Source organism: Oncorhynchus keta, chromosome 21, assembly GCF_023373465.1.
Source record: "Oncorhynchus keta strain PuntledgeMale-10-30-2019 chromosome 21, Oket_V2, whole genome shotgun sequence".
NCBI classification, from domain to species: domain Eukaryota; kingdom Metazoa; phylum Chordata; class Actinopteri; order Salmoniformes; family Salmonidae; genus Oncorhynchus; species Oncorhynchus keta.
In genome coordinates, this window is record NC_068441.1 from 52870900 (window position 1) to 52891350 (window position 20451).

The 20451-nt window shown below is 44.5% G+C and overlaps 1 protein-coding gene across 1 annotated transcript in view; it reads right to left on the reverse strand.

The window, feature by feature from the left end:
* Window positions 1-19978, reverse strand: part of LOC127910423 (LIM and cysteine-rich domains protein 1-like) — a 28631-nt gene extending 8653 nt beyond the window's left edge. The window contains exons 1-4 of the mRNA XM_052474209.1: window positions 19841-19978; window positions 5753-5841; window positions 4206-4326; window positions 3962-4087 (exon numbers count right to left, since the gene is read on the reverse strand). Coding sequence (XP_052330169.1) covers window positions 3962-4087; window positions 4206-4326; window positions 5753-5841; window positions 19841-19867 — 363 coding nt within the window. The 5' untranslated portion in view covers window positions 19868-19978. The remainder of the gene's footprint in view (window positions 1-3961; window positions 4088-4205; window positions 4327-5752; window positions 5842-19840) is intronic.
* Window positions 19979-20451: the final 473 nt, after the last annotated feature.

Sequence of the window (20451 nt, forward strand, 5' to 3'; positions counted from 1 at the left end):
TTCGATATATGGGTATTTCACCGCAAATGTGCACTACGTCATCACACACAGCTTTTAGTCCACACCAAGTTCATTTGACGGGAACACATCTCTGCTGCCAAAATGTGCATACTGTTCTTCTGCAGATTTTAGAATATTTGCATGAAAATCTGTTGCCGATTGGATGGAAACCTAGCTACTGCGTCTAATTGGATGGAAACCTAGCTACTGCGTCTAATTGGATGGAAACCTAGCTACTGCGTCTAATTGGATGGAAACCTAGCTACTGCATCTAATTGGATGGAAACCTAGCTACTGCGTCTAATTGGATGGAAACCTAGCTACTGCGTCTAATTGGATGGAAACCTAGCTACTGCGTCTAATTGGATGGAAACCTAGCTACTGCGTCTAATTGGATGGAAACCTAGCTACTGCATCTAATTGGATGGAAACCTAGCTACTGCGTCTAATTGGATGGAAACCTAGCTACTGCATCTAATTGGATGGAAACCTAGCTACTGCATCTAATTGGATGGAAACCTAGCTACTGCATCTAATTGGATGGAAACCTAGCTACTGCATCTAATTGGATGGAAACCTAGCTACTGCATCTAATTGGATGGAAACCTAGCTACTGCGTCTAATTGGATGGAAACCTAGCTACTGCATCTAATTGGATGGAAACCTAGCTACTGCATCTAATTGGATGGAAACCTAGGTACTGCATCTAATTGGATGGAAACCTAGCTACTGCATCTAATTGGATGGAAACCGAGCTACTGCATCTAATCTGTGTTTACTCTATAGGAAGGGATCAAGAGTTCATTGGGGTTTTTGCTTCAAATCTACTGCCTTCTCCTACCATCTATCACCTAGCCCTACGAGGTCCTGAATATTACCTTCTCCTATCATCTAAGATGATCTAGGCAGAGGTGTTTAACTCTTACCTTACAAGGTCTGGACTACTGCTCGTTTTCTGTTCTACCTGATAATTATTGCACCCACCTGGTGTCCCCAGGTCTAAGTCAGTCCGTGATTAGAGGGGAATCACCCACCTGGTGTCCCAGGTCTTAATCAGTCCCTGATTAGAGGGGAATCACCCACCTGGTGTCCCCAGGTCTAAATCAGTCCGTGATTAGAGGGAAATCACCCACCTGGTGTCCCAGGTCTAAATCAGTCCCTGATTAGAGGAGAATCACCCACCTGGTGTCCCCAGGTCTAAATCAGTCCCTGATTAGAGGAGAATCACCCACCTGGTGTCCCAGGTCTAAATCAGTCCCTGATTAGAGGGGAATCACCCACCTGGTGTCCCAGGTCTAAATCAGTCCCTGATTAGAGGGGAATCACCCACCTGGTGTCCCAGGTCTAAATCAGTCCCTGATTAGAGGGGAATCACCCACCTGGTGTCCCAGGTCTAAATCAGTCCCTGATTAGAGGGGAATCACCCACCTGGTGTCCCAGGTCTAAATCAGTCCCTGATTAGAGGGGAATCACCCACCTGGTGTCCCCAGGTCTAAATCAGTCCCTGATTAGAGGGGAATCACCCACCTGGTGTCCCAGGTCTAAATCAGTCCCTGATTAGAGGGGAATCACCCAAAAAACAATGAAAAGAGGGCAATGAAACTGGATTTGAGACCCAGATTTGAATTTGACGGGATCTGCACCTGGTAATTTGATATTTCAGGTGTGCAGAAGTTGTTCTGCTCAGTGGTCTGTTGTTTAGGTCAGAGGTGACGGAGCCAGTCAAGCAGGCGCCAGCTGTGGCATGTGGACCGAACAACTCTGACTAAGGAGAAGAATGCCTGTAGACTGCTGGATTTACTACAACAAGCCTGGAACGAAGTTGACCTTAATTATATAATTATATATTATAAGCCTCTAGTTCTCTGTGCTGTTAAGTTTCCTATTATTTACTTTGACCAGGGTCCATAAGGTACCATTTAACCAGGGTCCATAAGGTACCATGGGTCCATAAGGTACCATGGGTCCATAAGGTACCATTTAACCAGGGTCCATAAGGTACCATTTAACCAGGGTCCATAAGGTACCATTTAACCAGGGTCCATAAGGTACCATTTAACCAGGGTCCATAAGGTACCATTTAACCAGGGTCCATAAGATACCATTTAACCAGGGTCCATAAGGTACCATGGGTCCATAAGGTACCATGGGTCCATAAGGTACCATGGGTCCATAAGGTACCATTTAACCAGGGTCCATAAGGTACCATGGGTCCATAAGGTACCATGGGTCCATAAGGTACCATTTAACCAGGGTCCATAAGGTACCATTTAACCAGGGTCCATAAGGTACCATGGGTCCATAAGGTACCATTTAACCAGGGTCCATAAGGTACCATTTAACCAGGGTCCATAAGGTACCATTTAACCAGGGTCCATAAGGTACCATTTAACCAGGGTCCATAAGGTACCATTTAACCAGGGTCCATAAGGAACCATTTAACCAGGGTCCATAAGGTACCATTTAACCAGGGTCCATAAGGAACCATTTAACCAGGGTCCATAAGGTACCATTTAACCAGGGTCCATAAGGTACCATTTAACCAGGGTCCATAAGGTACCATTTAACCATGGGTCCATAAGGTACCATGGGTCCATAAGGTACCATTTAACCAGGGTCCATAAGGTACCATTTAACCAGGGTCCATAAGGAACCATTTAACCAGGGTCCATAAGGTACCATTTAACCAGGGTCCATAAGGTACCATTTGACCATGGGTCCATAAGGTACCATTTAACCAGGGTCCATAAGGTACCATTTAACCAGGGTCCATAAGGTACCATGGGTCCATAAGGTACCATTTAACCAGGGTCCATAAGGTACCATTTGACCATGGGTCCATAAGGTACCATTTAACCAGGGTCCATAAGGTACCATTTAACCAGGGTCCATAAGGAACCATTTAACCAGGGTCCATAAGGAACCATTTAACCAGGGTCCATAAGGTACCATTTAACCAGGGTCCATAAGGAACCATTTAACCAGGGTCCATAAGGTACCATTTAACCAGGGTCCATAAGGTACCATGGGTCCATAAGGTACCATTTAACCAGGGTCCATAAGGAACCATTTAACCAGGGTCCATAAGGAACCATTTAACCAGGGTCCATAAGGTACCATTTAACCAGGGTCCATAAGGTACCATTTAACCAGGGTCCATAAGGAACCATTTAACCAGGGTCCATAAGGTACCATTTAACCAGGGTCCATAAGGTACCATTTAACCAGGGTCCATAAGGTACCATTTAACCAGGGTCCATAAGGTACCATTTAACCAGGGTCCATAAGGTACCATGGGTCCATAAGGTACCATTTAACCAGGGTCCATAAGGTACCATGGGTCCATAAGGTACCATTTAACCAGGGTCCATAAGGTACCATTTAACCAGGGTCCATAAGGTACCATGGGTCCATAAGGTACCATTTAACCAGGGTCCATAAGGTACCATTTAACCAGGGTCCATAAGGTACCATTTAACCAGGGTCCATAAGGTACCATGGGACCATAAGGTACCATTTAACCAGGGTCCATAAGGTACCATTTAACCAGGGTCCATAAGGTACCATTTAACCAGGGTCCATAAGGTACCATGGGTCCATAAGGTACCATTTAACCAGGGTCCATAAGGTACCATGGGTCCATAAGGTACCATTTAACCAGGGTCCATAAGGTACCATTTAACCAGGGTCCATAAGGTACCATTTAACCAGGGTCCATAAGGTACCATGGGTCCATAAGGTACCATTTAACCAGGGTCCATAAGGTACCATGGGACCATAAGGTACCATTTAACCAGGGTCCATAAGGTACCATTTAACCAGGGTCCATAAGGTACCATTTAACCAGGGTCCATAAGGTACCATGGGTCCATAAGGTACCATTTAACCAGGGTCCATAAGGTACCATTTAACCAGGTATTGTAGGTTGTATGTGATGGTGTTGAACATCTCCCTCTCTCACCAGTTTCTGTGTGAGTCCTGGCGGGGCCCAGTCGTAGGTGATGGTGTTGAAGGTGGGGTCCTTCTTTGAGACGACAGAGTTGGTGACGACCATGCGGTTACGTTTGTACACCCGGATGCCCTTCACCTGTTCGCAGAAATGGTCAGAGGTGTGAATCCATGATGATGATTCTAAATGCACTGTATCCAATCAGAATGGCTGAATAGGGTTTTTAAATGGTCTGATTAATCATATAAAAGATCACCTTGGCGGTCAGGTGGGCATATTTGGAGTCGGCCAGGAGTCGGCCAATCTTGTGGTCATCGTCTATGTCACAGCTGGAGCCGTGGTCCTCCACACTGCAACCACACACTGTGCACACTTTCCTGGTGGGGATGACAAGTATAGTAAGGTAGGGTATGGTAAGGTAAGGTAAGGTAAAGCTGTGGTAAGGTAAGGTAAAGTTGTGGTAAGGTAAGGTTAAGCTGTGGTAAGGTTAAGTTGTGGTAAGGTTAAGCTGTGGTAAGGTAAGGTAAAGCTATGGTAAGTTAAGGTTAAGTTGTGGTAAGGTTAAGCTGTGGTAAGGTAAAGCTGTGGTAAGGTAAGGTAAGGTTAAGCTGTGGTAAGGTTAAGTTGCTGTAAGGTTAAACTGTGGTAAGGTTAAGCTGTGGTAAGGTTAAGCTGTGGTAAGGTAAGGTTAAGTTGTGGTAAGGTAAGGTAAAGCTGTGGTAAGATAAGGTTAAGCTGTGGTAAGGTTAAGTTGTGGTAAGGTTAAAAGTTGTGGTAAGGTTAAGTTGTGGTAAGGTTAAGTTGTGGTAAGGTTAAGTTGTGGTAAGGTAAGGTTAAGCTCTAATTCTCTCCTTCTCTCTTTCTTTCTCTCTCTCGGAGGACCTGAGCCCTAGGACCATGTCCCAGGACTACCTGACATGAGGACTCCTTGCTGTCCCCAGTCCACCTGGCCATGCTCCTGCTCCAGTTTCAACTGACCTGAGCCCTAGGACCGTGCCCCAGGACTACCTGACATGAAGGCTCCTTGCTGTCCCCAGTCCACCTGACTGTGCTGCTGCTCCAGTTTCAACTGTTCTGCCTTATTATTATTCGACCATGCTGGTCATTTATGAACATTTGAACATCTTGGTCATGTTCTGTTATAATCTCTACCCGGCACAGCCAGAAGAGGACTGGCCACCCCACATAGCCCGGTTCCTCTCTAGGTTTCTTCCTAGGTTTTGGCCTTTCTAGGGAGTTTTCCTAGCCACCGTGCTTTTACACCTGCATTGTTTGCTGTTTGGGGTTTTAGGCTGGGTTTCTGTACAGCACTTTGAGATATCAGCTGATGTACGAAGGGCTATATAAATACATTTGATTTGATTTGATTTGATTTGAAGCTGTGGTAAGGTTAAGTTGTGGTAAGTTAAGGAAAGGTAAGGTAAAGCTGTGGTAAGGTTAAGCTGTGGTAAAGTTAAGCTGTGGTAAAGTTAAGCTGTGGTAAAGTTAAGCTGTGGTAAAGTTAAGCTGTGGTAAAGTTAAGCTGTGGTAAGGTAGGTTGTGGTAAAATAAGGTTAAGCTGTGGTAAGGTAGGTTGTGGTAAAATAAGGTTAAGCTGTGGTAAGGTAAGGTTAAGGTCACCCTCTAGGTCATAGCTAGAACCATGCTCCTCCACACTGCAGACCCATTGGGTGCATACCTTCCTGATTTCTGTGTTATTCTACATCTATATGTTGTCTGTATATTCTGTTTACCGTCATTAAAAAAACCTTCCTTAATATTCTGTGGTATGTGTGTGTTTTTATATCGTTAGGGTTAAATTACCTCCAGGAATGTGGGATGAATCCAGAGCAGATCCCTTTACATGACAGACACGTCGCGCCCCTCGCCACTGGCTGCTGCCCCACACACATCTGGAAATAGAGGGGCAAGAAGGGCAATGAAAGGAAAGGAAAGGAAAGGAAAGGAAAGGAAAGGGGATGGAAGGAAAGGAAAGGAAAGGGGAGGGGAAGGAAAGGAAAGGGGAGGGGAAGGAAGGAAAGGGGAGGGGAAGGAAGGAAAGGGGAGGGGAAGGAAGGAAAGTGGAGGGGAAGGAAGGAAATGGGAGGGGAAGGAAGGAAGGAAGGAAGGAAGGAAGGAAGGAAGGAAGGAAGGAAGGAAGGAAGGAAGGAAGGAAGGAAGGGAAAGGAAGGAAAGGAAAGGGAGGGGAAGGAAAGGAAAGGGAGGAAGGAAGAAAGGAAAGGAAAGGAAAGGGAGGGGAAGGAAGGAAGGAAGGAAGGAAGGAAGGAAGGAAGGAAGGAAGGAAGGAAGGAAGGAAGGAAGGAAGGAAGGAAGGAAGGAAGGAAGGAAGGAAGGAAGGAAGGAAGGAAAGGGACAATGATTAGACAAGGAACACAGAGAGGTAAACACTCAACAGCCTCAGAGCCCTTTGGCTCTTTTCCCCCAAATCCAAACACACTGTATAATACCAAGGCTTTACACTGTATAATACCAAGGCTATAAACTGTATGAAACCAAGGCTCTATACTGTATAATACCAAGGCTCTACACTGTATAATAGCAAGGCTTTACACTGTGTAATACCAAGGCTCTACACTGTATAATACCAAGGCTATAAACTGTATAAAACCAAGGCTCTATACTGTATAATACCAAGGCTCTACACTGTATAATACCAAGGCTATGCACTGTATAATACCAAGGCTCTAAACTGTATAATACCAAGGCTCTACACTGTGTAATACCAAGGCTCTACACTGTATAATACCAAGGCTCTACACTGTATAATACCAAGGCTCTACACTGTATAATACCAGGGCTCTACACTGTAGAATACCAAGGCTATAAACTGTATAATACCAAGACTCTATACTGTATAATACCAAGGCTCTACACTGTATAATACCAAGGCTATAAACTGTATAATAACAAGGCTGTACACTGTATAATACCAAGGCTATAAACTGTATAATACCAAGGCTCTATACTGTATAATACCAAGGCTCTATACTGTATAATACCAAGGCTCTACACTGTATAATACCAAGGCTCTATACTGTATAATACCAAGGCTCTATACTGTATAATACCAAGGCTCTACACTGTATAATACCAAGGCTATAAACTGTATAATACCAAGGCTCTATACTGTATAATACCAAGGCTCTACACTGTATAATACCAAGGCTCTATACTGTATAATATCAAGGCTCTATACTGTATAATACCAAGGCTCTATACTGTATAATACCAAGGCTCTACACTGTATAATACCAAGGCTCTATACTGTATAATATCAAGGCTATAAACTGTATAATACCAAGGCTCTATACTGTATAATACCAAGGCTCTACACTGTGTAATACCAAGGCTCTACACTGTATAATACCAAGGCTCTACACTGTGTAATACCAAGGCTCTACACTGTATAATACCAAGGCTCTATACTGTATAATACCAAGGCTCTATACTGCATAATACCAAGGCTCTACACTGTAGAATACCAAGGCTATACACTGTATAATACCAAGGCTATAAACTGTGTAATACCAAGGCTCTACATTGTATAATACCAAGGCTATAAACTGTATAATACCAAGGCTCTATACTGTATAATACCAAGACTCTATACTGTATAATACCAAGACTCTATACTGTATAATACCAAGACTCTATACTGTATAATACCAAGACTCTATACTGTATAATACCAAGACTCTATACTGCATAATACCAAGACTCTATACTGCATAATACCAAGACTCTATACTGTATAATACCAAGACTCTATACTGCATAATACCAAGGCTCTACATGGTATAATACCAAGGCTCTACACTGTATAATACCAAGGCTCTACACTGTATAATACCAAGGCTCTACACTGTATAATATCAAGGCTCTACACTGTATAATACAAAGGCTCTATACTGTATAATACCAAGACTCTACACTGAATAACACCAAGGCTCTATACTGTATAATACCAAGGCTCTACACTGTATAACACCGAGGCTCTACACTGTATAATATCAAGGCTATAAACTGTATAATACCAAGGCTCTATACTGTATAATACCAAGGCTCTACACTGTGTAATACCAAGGCTCTACACTGTATAATACCAAGGCTCTACACTGTGTAATACCAAGGCTCTACACTGTATAATACCAAGGCTATAAACTGTATAATACCAAGACTATAAACTGTATAATACCAAAGCTCTATACTGTATAATACCAAGGCTATAAACTGTATAATACCAAGACTCTATACTGTATAATACCAAGACTCTACACTGTATAATACCAAGGCTCTACACTGTATAATACCAAGGCTCTACACTGTAGAATATCAAGGCTATAAACTGTATAATACCAAGGCTCTACACTGTATAATACCAAGGCTCTATACTGTATAATAACAAGGCTCTACACTGTATAATACCAAGGCTCTATACTGTATAATACCAAGGCTCTACACTGTATAATACCAAGGCTATAAACTGTATAATACCAAGGCTCTACACTGTAGAATACCAAGGCTATAAACTGTATAATACCAAGGCTCTATACTGTATAATACCAAGGCTCTATACTGCATAATACCAAGGCTCTATATTGTATAATACCAAGGCTATAAACTGTATAATACCAAGACTCTATACTGTATAACACCAAGGCTCTATACTGTATAACACCAAGGCTCTACACTGTATAATACCAAGGCTCTACACTGTATAATACCAAGGCTCTATACTGTATAACACCAAGGCTCTACACTGTATAATACCAAGGCTATAAACTGTATAATACCAAGGCTATAAACTGTATAATACCAAGGCTCTACACTGTATAATACCAAGGCTCTTCCTGATCTGCCGTGTTCATTTGATCCCTCTTTTGCCATATAATGTTTTCCTCCTCAACAGGAAAAGGAATGTGACGGCCCATTCAGATCCTGTGATGCTGCAGGACTGATTCCCTCCTGTGACCAAAGGGGTCACATTAAGATGCCACATCTGTAGATAGATGCACTGGCTACCACAACTGTAAAACATTCAATAAAAAAACTCAAACAATGACACACAGAAAGGGACAGAGACAACATTTCTAGACAAACCCTGCCTCAAGACACAGACAGTGACACACAAACCCTGCCTCAAGACATAGACAGTAACACACAAACCCTGCCTCAAGACACAGACAGTGACACACAAACCCTGCCTCAAGACACAGACAGTAACACACAAACCCTGCCTCGAGACACAGACAGTAACACACAAACCCTGCCTCGAGACACAGACAGTAACACACACCCTGCCTCGAGACACAGACAGTAACACACAAACCCTGCCTCAAGACACAGACAGTAACACACAAACCCTGCCTCAAGACACAGACAGTGACACACAAACCCTGCCTCAAGACACAGACAGTAACACACAAACCCTGCCTCAAGACACAGACAGTGACACACAAACCCTGCCTCAAGACATAGACAGTAACACACAAACCCTGCCTCAAGACACAGACAGTAACACACAAACCCTGCCTCAAGACACAGACAGTAACACACAAACCCTGCCTCAAGACACAGACAGTAACACACAAACCCTGCCTCAAGACACAGACAGTAACACACAAACCCTGCCTCAAGACACAGACAGTAACACACAAACCCTGCCTCAAGACACAGACAGTAACACACAAACCCTGCCTCAAGACACAGACAGTAACACACAAACCCTGCCTCAAGACACAGACAGTAACACACAAACCCTGCCTCAAGACACAGACAGTAACACACAAACCCTGCCTCAAGACACAGACAGTAACACACAAACCCTGCCTCAAGACACAGACAGTAACACACAAACCCTGCCTCAAGACACAGACAGTAACACACAAACCCTGCCTCAAGACACAGACAGTAACACACAAACCCTGCCTCAAGACACAGACAGTAACACACAAACCCTGCCTCAAGACACAGACAGTAACACACAAACCCTGCCTCAAGACACAGACAGTAACACACAAACCCTGCCTCAAGACACAGACAGTAACACACAAACCCTGCCTCAAGACACAGACAGTAACACACAAACCCTGCCTCAAGACACAGACAGTAACACACAAACCCTGCCTCAAGACAGACAGACAAAGTTAACATAGACAGTAATCACAAACCCTGCCTCAAGACACAGACAGTGACAAAACCCTGCCTCAAGACTAGAAAAAAACAAACCCTGCCTCAAGACTACTCAGTGAGACAAAACCCTGCCTCAAGACATCTTCAAATAAATCAAACCCTGCCTCAAGACTAGACAGTAACACACAAACCCTGCCTCAAGACACAGACAGTAAAACTGTCAAAAACCTGCCTCAAGACACAGACAGTAACACACAAACCCTGCCTCAAGCAGACAGTGTGTTCAAACCCTGCCTCAAGACACAGACAGTAACACACAAACCCTGCCTCAAGACACAGACAGTAACACACAAACCCTGCCTGAGACACAGACAGTAACACACAAACCCTGCCTCAAGACACAGACAGTAACACACAAACCCTGCCTCAAGACACAGACAGTAACACACAAACCCTGCCTCAAGACACAGACAGTAACACACAAACCCTGCCTCAAGACACAGACAGTAACACACAAACCCTGCCTCGAGACACAGACAGTAACACACAAACCCTGCCTCAAGACACAGACAGTAACACACAAACCCTGCCTCAAGACACAGACAGTGACACACAAATACAGGTGTGCAGGACGAGCAGTGTAGTTATATCACAGATCACAGATTCGCTGCGATGGTACTTTCCCATGACAAGAATGATGTCATTGCTAAAAAAAAAAGAAGCTGTTCATGACTACTCACTTGAGACAATAAAATGTCAAAGATTACATCTTCAAATAAATCTAACAGATTAAATCTAACAGATTACATCTATCAGATTAAATCTAACAGATTACATCTAACAGTAACTTGAAACCACAGAGGAAAAACTGTCAAAAACTCTGTGTCCTGTGTTATCCTCCTGCAACGTGTGTTCCCTGGTGTGTGTGTGTGTGTGTGTGTGTGTGTGTGTGTGTGTGTGTGTGTGTGTGTGTGTGTGTGTGTGTGTGTGTGTGTGTGGTCTCTGAGTCTGAGCCAAGAGTCATAACAACCTCATGAATAAAGGGCTCAGGAAGATCACACTGTAACAAATCGGTGTCTTAAAGATGTTTATTTTAACTTGAGACCTGAGCCAAGGTTCTCTCTCTCTATATTGGAGAAAGCCTGAAGGGGCGGGGGGGGTTCCTAGTCTAACAGAAAATACAATTGCCGGTATCAACACAAAGCCCGTATCAACACAAAGCCCGTATCAACACAAAGCCCGTATCAACACAAAGCCCGTATCAACACAAAGCCGGTATCAACACAAAGCCGGTATCAACACAAAGCCCGTATCAACACAAAGCCGGTATCAACACAAAGCCGGTATCAACACAAAGCCGGTATCAACACAAAGCCGGTATCAACACAAAGCCGGTATCAACACAAAGCCGGTATCAACACAAAGCCGGTATCAACACAAAGCCGGTATCAACACAAAGCCCGTATCAACACAAAGCCGGTATCAACACAAAGCCCGTATCAACACAAAGCCGGTATCAACACAAAGCCCGTATCAACACAAAGCCCGTATCAACACAAAGCCCGTATCAACACAAAGCCGGTATCAACACAAAGCCGGTATCAACACAAAGCCGGTATCAACACAAAGCCGGTATCAACACAAAGCCGGTATCCACAAAGCCGATATCCACAAAGCCGGTATCCACAAAGCCGGTATCCACACAAAGCCGGTATCCACACAAAGCCGGTATCCACACAAAGCCGGTATCCACAAAGCCGGTATCAACACAAAGCCGGTATCCACAAAGCCGATATCCACAAAGCCGGTATCCACAAAGCCGGTATCCACACAAAGCCGGTATCCACAAAGCCGGTATCAACACAAAGCCGGTATCCACACAAAGCCGGTATCCACACAAAGCCGGTATCCACAAAGCCGGTATCCACACAAAGCCAATATCCACAAAGCCGGTATCCACAAAGCCGGTATCAACACAAAGCAAGTATCAACACAAAGCCGGTATCAACACAAAGCCGGTATCAACACAAAGCCAGTATCCACACAAAGCCGGTATCCACAAAGCCGATATCAACACAAAGCCGGTATCCACACAAAGCCGGTATCAACACAAAGCCGGTATCCACACAAAGCCGGTATCCACACAAAGCCGGTATCCACAAAGCCGGTATCCACAAAGCCGGTATCAACACAAAGCCGGTATCAACACAAAGCCGGTATCCACACAAAGCCGGTATCCACAAAGCCGGTATCCACAAAGCCGGTATCCACACAAAGCCGGTATCCACAAAGCCGGTATCAACACAAAGCCGGTATCCACACAAAGCCGGTATCCACACAAAGCCGGTATCCACAAAGCCGGTATCCACACAAAGCCAATATCCACAAAGCCGTTATCAACAAAGCCGGTATCAACACAAAGCCGGTATCAACACAAAGCCGGTATCCACAAAGACGGTATCCACAAAGCCGATATCCACAAAGCCGATATCCACAAAGCCGATATCCACAAAGCCGGTATCAACACAAAGCCGGTATCAACACAAAGCCGGTATCAACACAAAGCCGGTATCAACACAAAGCCAGTATCCACACAAAGCCAGTATCCACACAAAGCCGGTATCCACAAAGCCGATATCAACACAAAGCCGGTATCAACACAAAGCCGGTATCAACACAAAGCCGGTATCCACACAAAGCCGGTATCCACAAAGCCGGTATCCACAAAGCCGGTATCAACACAAAGCCGGTATCAACACAAAGCCGGTATCCACACAAAGCCGGTATCCACAAAGCCGGTATCCACAAAGCCGGTATCAACACAAAGCCGGTATCAACACAAAGCCGGTATCAACACAAAGCCGGTATCAACACACCACAAAGCCGGTATCCACAAAGCCGGTATCAACACAAAGCCGGTATCCACAAAGCCGGTATCAACACAAAGCCGGTATCAACACAAAACCGGTATCAACACAAAACCGGTATCAACACAAAGCCGGTATCCACAAAGCCTATTTAATTGATGTTATAAAGCACTTTTTTATTTTATTTTTTATTTTATTTTACCTTTATTTAACCAGGCAAGTCAGTTAAGAACAAATTCTTATTTTCAATGACGGCCTAGTGGGTTAACTGCCTGTTCAGGGGCAGAACGACAGATTTGTACCTTGTCAGCTCGGGGATTCTAACTTGCAACCTTTCGGTTACTAGTCCAACGTTCTAACCACTAGGCTACCCTGCCACCCCTTTGGCATCACCAGTTGCCACAAAGTGCTTATACAGATACCCAAATGGAATCCTATTCCCTATATAGTGCATTACTTTAGACCAGAGACCTATGGAACCCTATTCCCTACATAGTGCACTACTTTAGATGGAATCCTATTCCCTACATAGTGCACTACTTTAGACCAGAGCCCTATGGAACCCTATTCCCTATATAGTGCACTATTTTAGACCAGAACTCATCAAATCAATTTTTATTTGTCACAGACACATAGTTAGCAGATGTTAATGCGAGTGTAGCGAAATGCTTGTGCTTCTGGTTCCAACAATGCAGTAATAACCAACGAGTAATCTAACCTAACAATTTCACAACAACTACCTTATACACACAAGTGTAAAGGGATAAAGAATATGTACATAAAGATATATGAATGAGTGATGGTACAGAACGGCATAGGCAAGATGCAGTAGATGGTATCGAGTACAGTATATACATATGAGATGAGTAATGTAGGGTATGTAAACATTATATTAAGTGGCATTGTTTAAAGTGGCTAGTGATGCATGTATTACATTAAGATGCAGTAGATGATATAGAGTACAGTATATACATATACATATGAGATGAGTAATGTAGGGGATGTAAACATTATGTTAAGTGGCATAGTTTAAAGTGGCGAGTGATACATTTTTTACATAAATTTTTCCAACATTAAAGTGGCTGGAGTTGAATCAGTGTGTTGGCAGCAGCCACTCAATGTTAGTGGTGGCTGTTTAACAGTCTGATGGCCTTGAGATAGAAGGTGTTTTTCAGTCTCTCGGTCCCCGCTTTGATGCACCTGTACTGAACTCGCCTTCTGGATGATAGCGGGGTGAACAGGCAGTGGCTCGGGTGGTTGTTGTCCTTGATGATATTTATGGCCTTCCTGTGACATCAGGTGGTGTTGGAGTCCTGGAGGGCAGGTAGTTTGCCCCCGGTGATGCGTTGTGCAGACCTCACTACCCTCTGGAGAGCCTTACGGTTGTGGGCGGAGCAGCTGCCGTACCAGGCGGTGATACAGCCCGACAGGATGCTCTCGATTGTGCATCTGTAGAAGTTTGTGAGTGCTTTTGGTGACAAGCCGTATTTCTTCAGCCTCCTGAGTTTCTTCACCACGCTGTCTGTGTGGGTGGACCAATTCAGTTTGTCCGTGATGTGTACGCCGAGGAACTTAAAACTTACCCTCCTGTCGATGTGGATGGGGGGGTGCTAACTCTGCTGTTTCCTGAAGTCCACAATCATCTCCTTTGTTTTGTTGACATTGAGTGTGAGGTTATTTTCCTGGCACCACACTCCGAGGGCCCTCACCTCCTCTCCGTAGGCCTTCTGGAATAAGGTTTGATTGAATATGTCCGTAAACACACGAGCCAGCTGGTCTGCGCATGCTCTGAGGACGCGGCTGGGGATGCCATCTGGGCCTGCAGCCTTGCGGGGGTTAACACATTTAAATGTTTTACTCACTTCGGCTGCAGTGAAGGAGAGCCCGCAGGTTTTGTTAGCGGGCCATGTCAGTGGAACTGTAATGTCCTCAAAGTGAGCAAAGAAGTTGTTTAGTTTGTCTGGGAGCAAGGCATCCTGGTCTTGGACGGGGCTGGTTTTCTTTTTGTAATCCGTGATTGACTGTAGACCCTGCCACATACCTCGTGTCTGAGCCGTTGAATTGCGACTCTACTTTGTCTCTATACTGACGCTTAGCTTGTTTGATTGCCTTGCGGAGGGAATAGCTACACTGTTTCTATTCGGTCATGTTACCGGTCACCTTGCCCTGGTTAACAGCAGTGGTTCGCGCTTTCAGTTTCAGGCGAATGCTGCCATCAATCCACAGTTTCTGGTTTGGGAATGTTTTAATAGTTACTGTGGGTACGATATCGCCGATGCACTTGCTAATATACTCGCTCATCGAATCAGCGTATTCGTCAATGTTGTTTGACGCAATGCAGAACATATCGTGATCAAAGTAATCTTGAAGCGTGGAATCAGATTGGCCGGACCAGCGTTGAACAGACCTGAGCGCGGGAGCTTCCTGTTTTAGTTTCTGTCGTGGTCAGCTTTTCCAAAAGGAGGGCGGGGGAGGGCCTTATATGCGTTGCGGAAGTTAGAATAACAATGATCCAGGGTTTCACCAGCCCTGGTAGCACAATGGATATGCTCTACGTAGGGAATAGGGTGCGTTTGGGACTCAGAGCGACGGCGGACTAAAACAAGAGCAACACTATAAGCAGCACTTCTGTTCTGGAGGGTGTGTTGAAAACACCCTGTTGAATCGGTTAGACACACAGCATTAAAAACATTAGAGAAACTTACACTAACTAGAGGGCAACCGTGGTACCAAATCCCTTTTATAACCCACAGCTAACAGTTGTGTAGATCGATGCGGGGGGGAGGGGGGGACGGGACAATTGAATACATTTTAGAGTAAGGCTGTAACGTAACAAAATGTGGAAAAAGTCAAGGGGTCTGAATACTTTGTGTCTGTGTGAACATCATGCTCGTTCAGATTCTTGTTGACTTTAGAGGTCCCATTAGTGCGTAACAGACGTCAGACAGTCTGCCAATCAGAAGTGGCTGCCTCACCCTGCCTGCGTTGCTAACACTCACTTGAAACATACTTCTACTTGCCCAGCGGTTATCAGACCTCTTCCATCACTGTTCAGACACTTACTGCAACTCAAACGGCATCCTATTCCCTTCGTCGTGAACTCCTTTTGACCAGGACCCATAGGACTGTTCCCACAGGGCTGTTCCCACAGGGCTGTTCCCACAGGGCTGTTCCCACAGGGCTGTTCCCATAGGGCTGTTCCCATAGGGCTGGTCCCATAGGGCTGTTCCCACAGGGCTGTTCCCATAGGGCTGTTCCCACAGGGCTGTTCCCACAGGGCTGTTCCCACAGGGCTGTTCCCACAGGGCTGTTCCCACAGGGCTGTTCCCACAGGGCTGTTCCCACAGGGCTGTTCCCATAGGGCTGTTCCCACAGGGCTGTTCCCACAGGGCTGTTCCCACAGGGCTGTTCCCATAGGGCTGTTCCCATAGGGCTGTTCCCACAGGGCTGTTCCCACAGGGCTGTTCCCACAGGGCTGTTCCCACAGGGCTGTTCCCACAGGGCTGTTCCCATAGGGCTGTTCCCATAGGGCTGTTCCCATAGGGCTGTTCCCATAGGGCTGTTCCCATAGGGCTGTTGCCATAGGGCTGTTCCCACAGGGCTGTTCCCATAGGGCTGGTCCCATAGGGCTGTTGCCCAGGGCTGTTGCCACAGGGCTGTTCCCATAGGGCTGTTCCCACAGGGCTGTTCCCATAGGACTGTTCCCAGCTGTTATAGGGCTGTTAGGTTCCCCAGGGCTGTTTGGGCTGTTCCCACAGCCTGTTCCCTAGGGCTGTTCCCATAGGACTGTTCCCCTAGGACTGAGGACTGTTGTAGGGCTGTTCCCTAGGGAAGGGCTGTTCCCACAGGGCTGTTCCCAAGTGCTGTTCCCAAGGGCTGTTCCCACGGGCTGTTCCCAAGGGCTGTAGGGCTGTTCAGGGCTGAGGACTGTTCACTGTTGCCATAGGGCTGTTAAGTGCTGTTCCCAAGGGCTGTTCACTGTTCCCATAGGGCTGTTCCCATAGGACTGTAGGACTGTTCCCATAGGAACTGTTCCCAGGGCTGTTCCCACAAGGCTGTAGGGCTGTTCTAGGGCTGAAGGGCTGTTCCACCACAGGGCTGTTCCCATAGGGCTCTGGTAGTGAAACTATCACACGGTATAAGTGAATAGGCTGCCATTTTGGGATGTGTTATTACAGCCTGGACTAGCCTGAAATAGCCTGAGGCAGTGTAGTCTGAAACATCACCACGGTGTAAGTGTAGTCTGAAACATCACCACGGTGTAAGTGTAGTCTGAAACATCACCACGGTGTAAGTGTAGTCTGAAACATCACCACGGTGTAAGTGTAGTCTGAAACATCACCACGGTGTAAGTGTAGTCTGAAACATCACCACGGTGTAAGTGTAGTCTGAAACATCACCACGGTGTAAGTGTAGTCTTTCATAAATGTTAACCCTTACCTATTGTGGAGTTTAGGAGATCCAGTGCAGTTGGAAAGTATTCAGACCCTTTGACTTACATAAATGTGATATTTCAGTTTTTTTTATTTGTAACACATTTTTTAAAAACAATACTAAAAATCTGTTTCCGCTTTGTCATTATTGGGTATGTAAAAACAAACCATTTCACAGATAGTGTGTTCAGAGAGAAACACCTGAAACCAATAAATGTGTTTCTAATTATGATCTCTTATTATAATGATTATGTCACTACAAAAGAAGTGTGCAGAGTGTATTCTATTAATCTAGAATCCTCTGTGTAGTCGGAGGGATGTGTCAACGTGAAGAGAGTGAAGTGGTCGTTGACCTGGCCCTCTTCAGTTTAGATGGTATTAGACACACACACACACACACACACACAGCACACAATTTGTCTTTTCTCTACACCCTAATGTGGTTGCAGTGAAAGACCTTTATTGTTTTTTATTTTTTATGTTTCCATGGCAACTCTATTAATAATAATAATAATAATAATATAATATAATATAATATATTATAATATTCACGACTAAATAGAGAGCATATCGCAAATAGCAAGTTGATTGACTGGGTCATTGTTGCTCTATAAATCACACTTCTTTAAATGATATCCTGTAGCCATAGGGCTCTGGTTAAAAGTAGTGCACTTCATCGGGGTTTGAGGTGTCATTAGGGAGGTAGCCTACAATACACAGGGAGGGAAAGTATTATTGGCTGTGATCCTCTGCAGCACAACAACGGGTAAAGTCAGGATAAACCAGAAGGTCAAACTATTTCAGAGATGATTTAGAAAAAGGTTGTGGCTTAGTTTTGGTATTTATTTCCATGGTCTGTTCTCCATCTCTGTAGAATCTCACCCTGGGACAGGTGATTGTTGAAGGGCCATTTTCAATATCAAACGAACATGAACTCTTTTCTACACGTTAAAATGTCTTTCATCTCCTTCCAGTGAGAGTATGTATGCAGTATGTAGCTTCGTGGGCGACCCCCTTGAATGAATTCACATAGAAATTTGAGTCATAGATCCGTTATTCTCCGTGAAAGTGAGTCTAGGAAGAGGTAGATCTGTTCTATGTGCTCTAATTCTACGATTTTTTTGTAGGTGTTACTGGTCAGTCTAATTTAGCCTGTGCTATGCATTCTAATGAGAAAACCTTTCATCCCCAAACACACACAGCTGAGAGTGTTAACATGTTACACTGTAACAGAGTACAGCAGTAGCAAACACACACAGCTGAGTGTTAACATGTTACACTGTAACAGAGTACAGCAGTAGCAAACACACACAGCTGAGTGTTAACATGTTACACTGTAACAGAGTACAGCAGTAGCAAACACACACAGCTGAGTGTTAACATGTTACACTGTAACAGAGTACAGCAGTAGCAAACACACACAGCTGAGTGTTAACATGTTACACTGTAACAGAGTACAGCAGTAGCAAACACACACAGCTGAGTGTTAACATGTTACACTGTAACAGAGTACAGCAGTAGCAAACACACACAGCTGAGTGTTAACATGTTACACTGTACAGCAGTAGCAAACACACACAGCTGAGTGTTAACATGTTACACTGTAACAGAGTACAGCAGTAGCAAACACACACAGCTGAGTGTTAACATGTTACACTGTAACAGAGTACAGCAGTAGCAAACACACACAGCTGAGTGTTAACATGTTACACTGTAACAGAGTACAGCAGTAGCAAACACACACAGCTGAGTGTTAACATGTTACACTGTAACAGAGTACAGCAGTAGCAAACACACACAGCTGAGTGTTAACATGTTACACTGTAACAGAGTACAGCAGTAGCAAACACACACAGCTGAGTGTTAACATGTTACACTGTAACAGAGTACAGCAGTAGCAAACACACACAGCTGAGTGTTAACATGTTACACTGTAACAGAGTACAGCAGTAGCAAACACACACAGCTGAGTGTTAACATGTTACACTGTAACAGAGTACAGCAGTAGCAAACACACACAGCTGAGTGTTAACATGTTACACTGTAACAGAGTAAAGCAGTAGCAAACACACACAGCTGAGTGTTAACATGTTACACTGTAACAGAGTACAGCAGTAGCAAACACACACAGCTGAGTGTTAACATGTTACACTGTAACAGAGTACAGCAGTAGCAAACACACACAGCTGAGTGTTAACATGTTACACTGTAACAGAGTACAGCAGTAGCAAACACACACAGCTGAGTGTTAACATGTTACACTGTAACAGAGTACAGCAGTAGCAAACGTGACAGGAAATACAGAAGCGCATTTATTCATTCATTCATTTTCTGCTGATTTGCTACTATTTTTGTTACTTGTTTTGGTTGAAAATGTAAAAAAAAAAAAATTTTACAAATTAAAAAAGTTAAATTAAATCTGAGATACACAATAACGTATTCACAAGTGTTTCACTCACCTTCTCTATTCCTGAGGTCAAATCCATAGTGCTCAAGTTGAAGGGCTGAGATACAATTTCAAAGTGAAAGGTATTGGATAGCTCTCTCCTTTTCAGAGGACTATGGACTCTCTGCTCCACATGAGTCTAACAGACAGCTTAAATGACTGGCTGGAGGGATTCCCTGGAACATTCATGCCAACCAATCACAGCAACAAAAAAAAGAAGAAAAAAAAAAGAAATCCCACAACCAATAGAATTTAAGTGGTATTTTCCTTTTTCTCCTCCACCCACATTGTGAACACCCATCCTCTGGAACAGAGAGACATGACATCACCGAAGAGTGAGAACGCGATATCCGCCCCGAGAAATGTGCTGCTCACATCGGACCTGTCCCAAACAGTGCCCTCTCCCCTTCCCTAGGCCGTCATTTGGGATGTAGGCATCGTGGTGATCTCTTAGTTAAAAAGTTGGAGAGCCGTTTCCTGTACTGTTAAGCGGCTTTATTTGGCCTTTTTGTAATGGAAGAGTGGGGTGAATCAGGCGTACGTAGTACAAACCCACGCGCTGAAGTTAGAATGCGGGGGACGAGAACGAGACAGTCAACCATATTTACTCTGGAATGTGGTAAG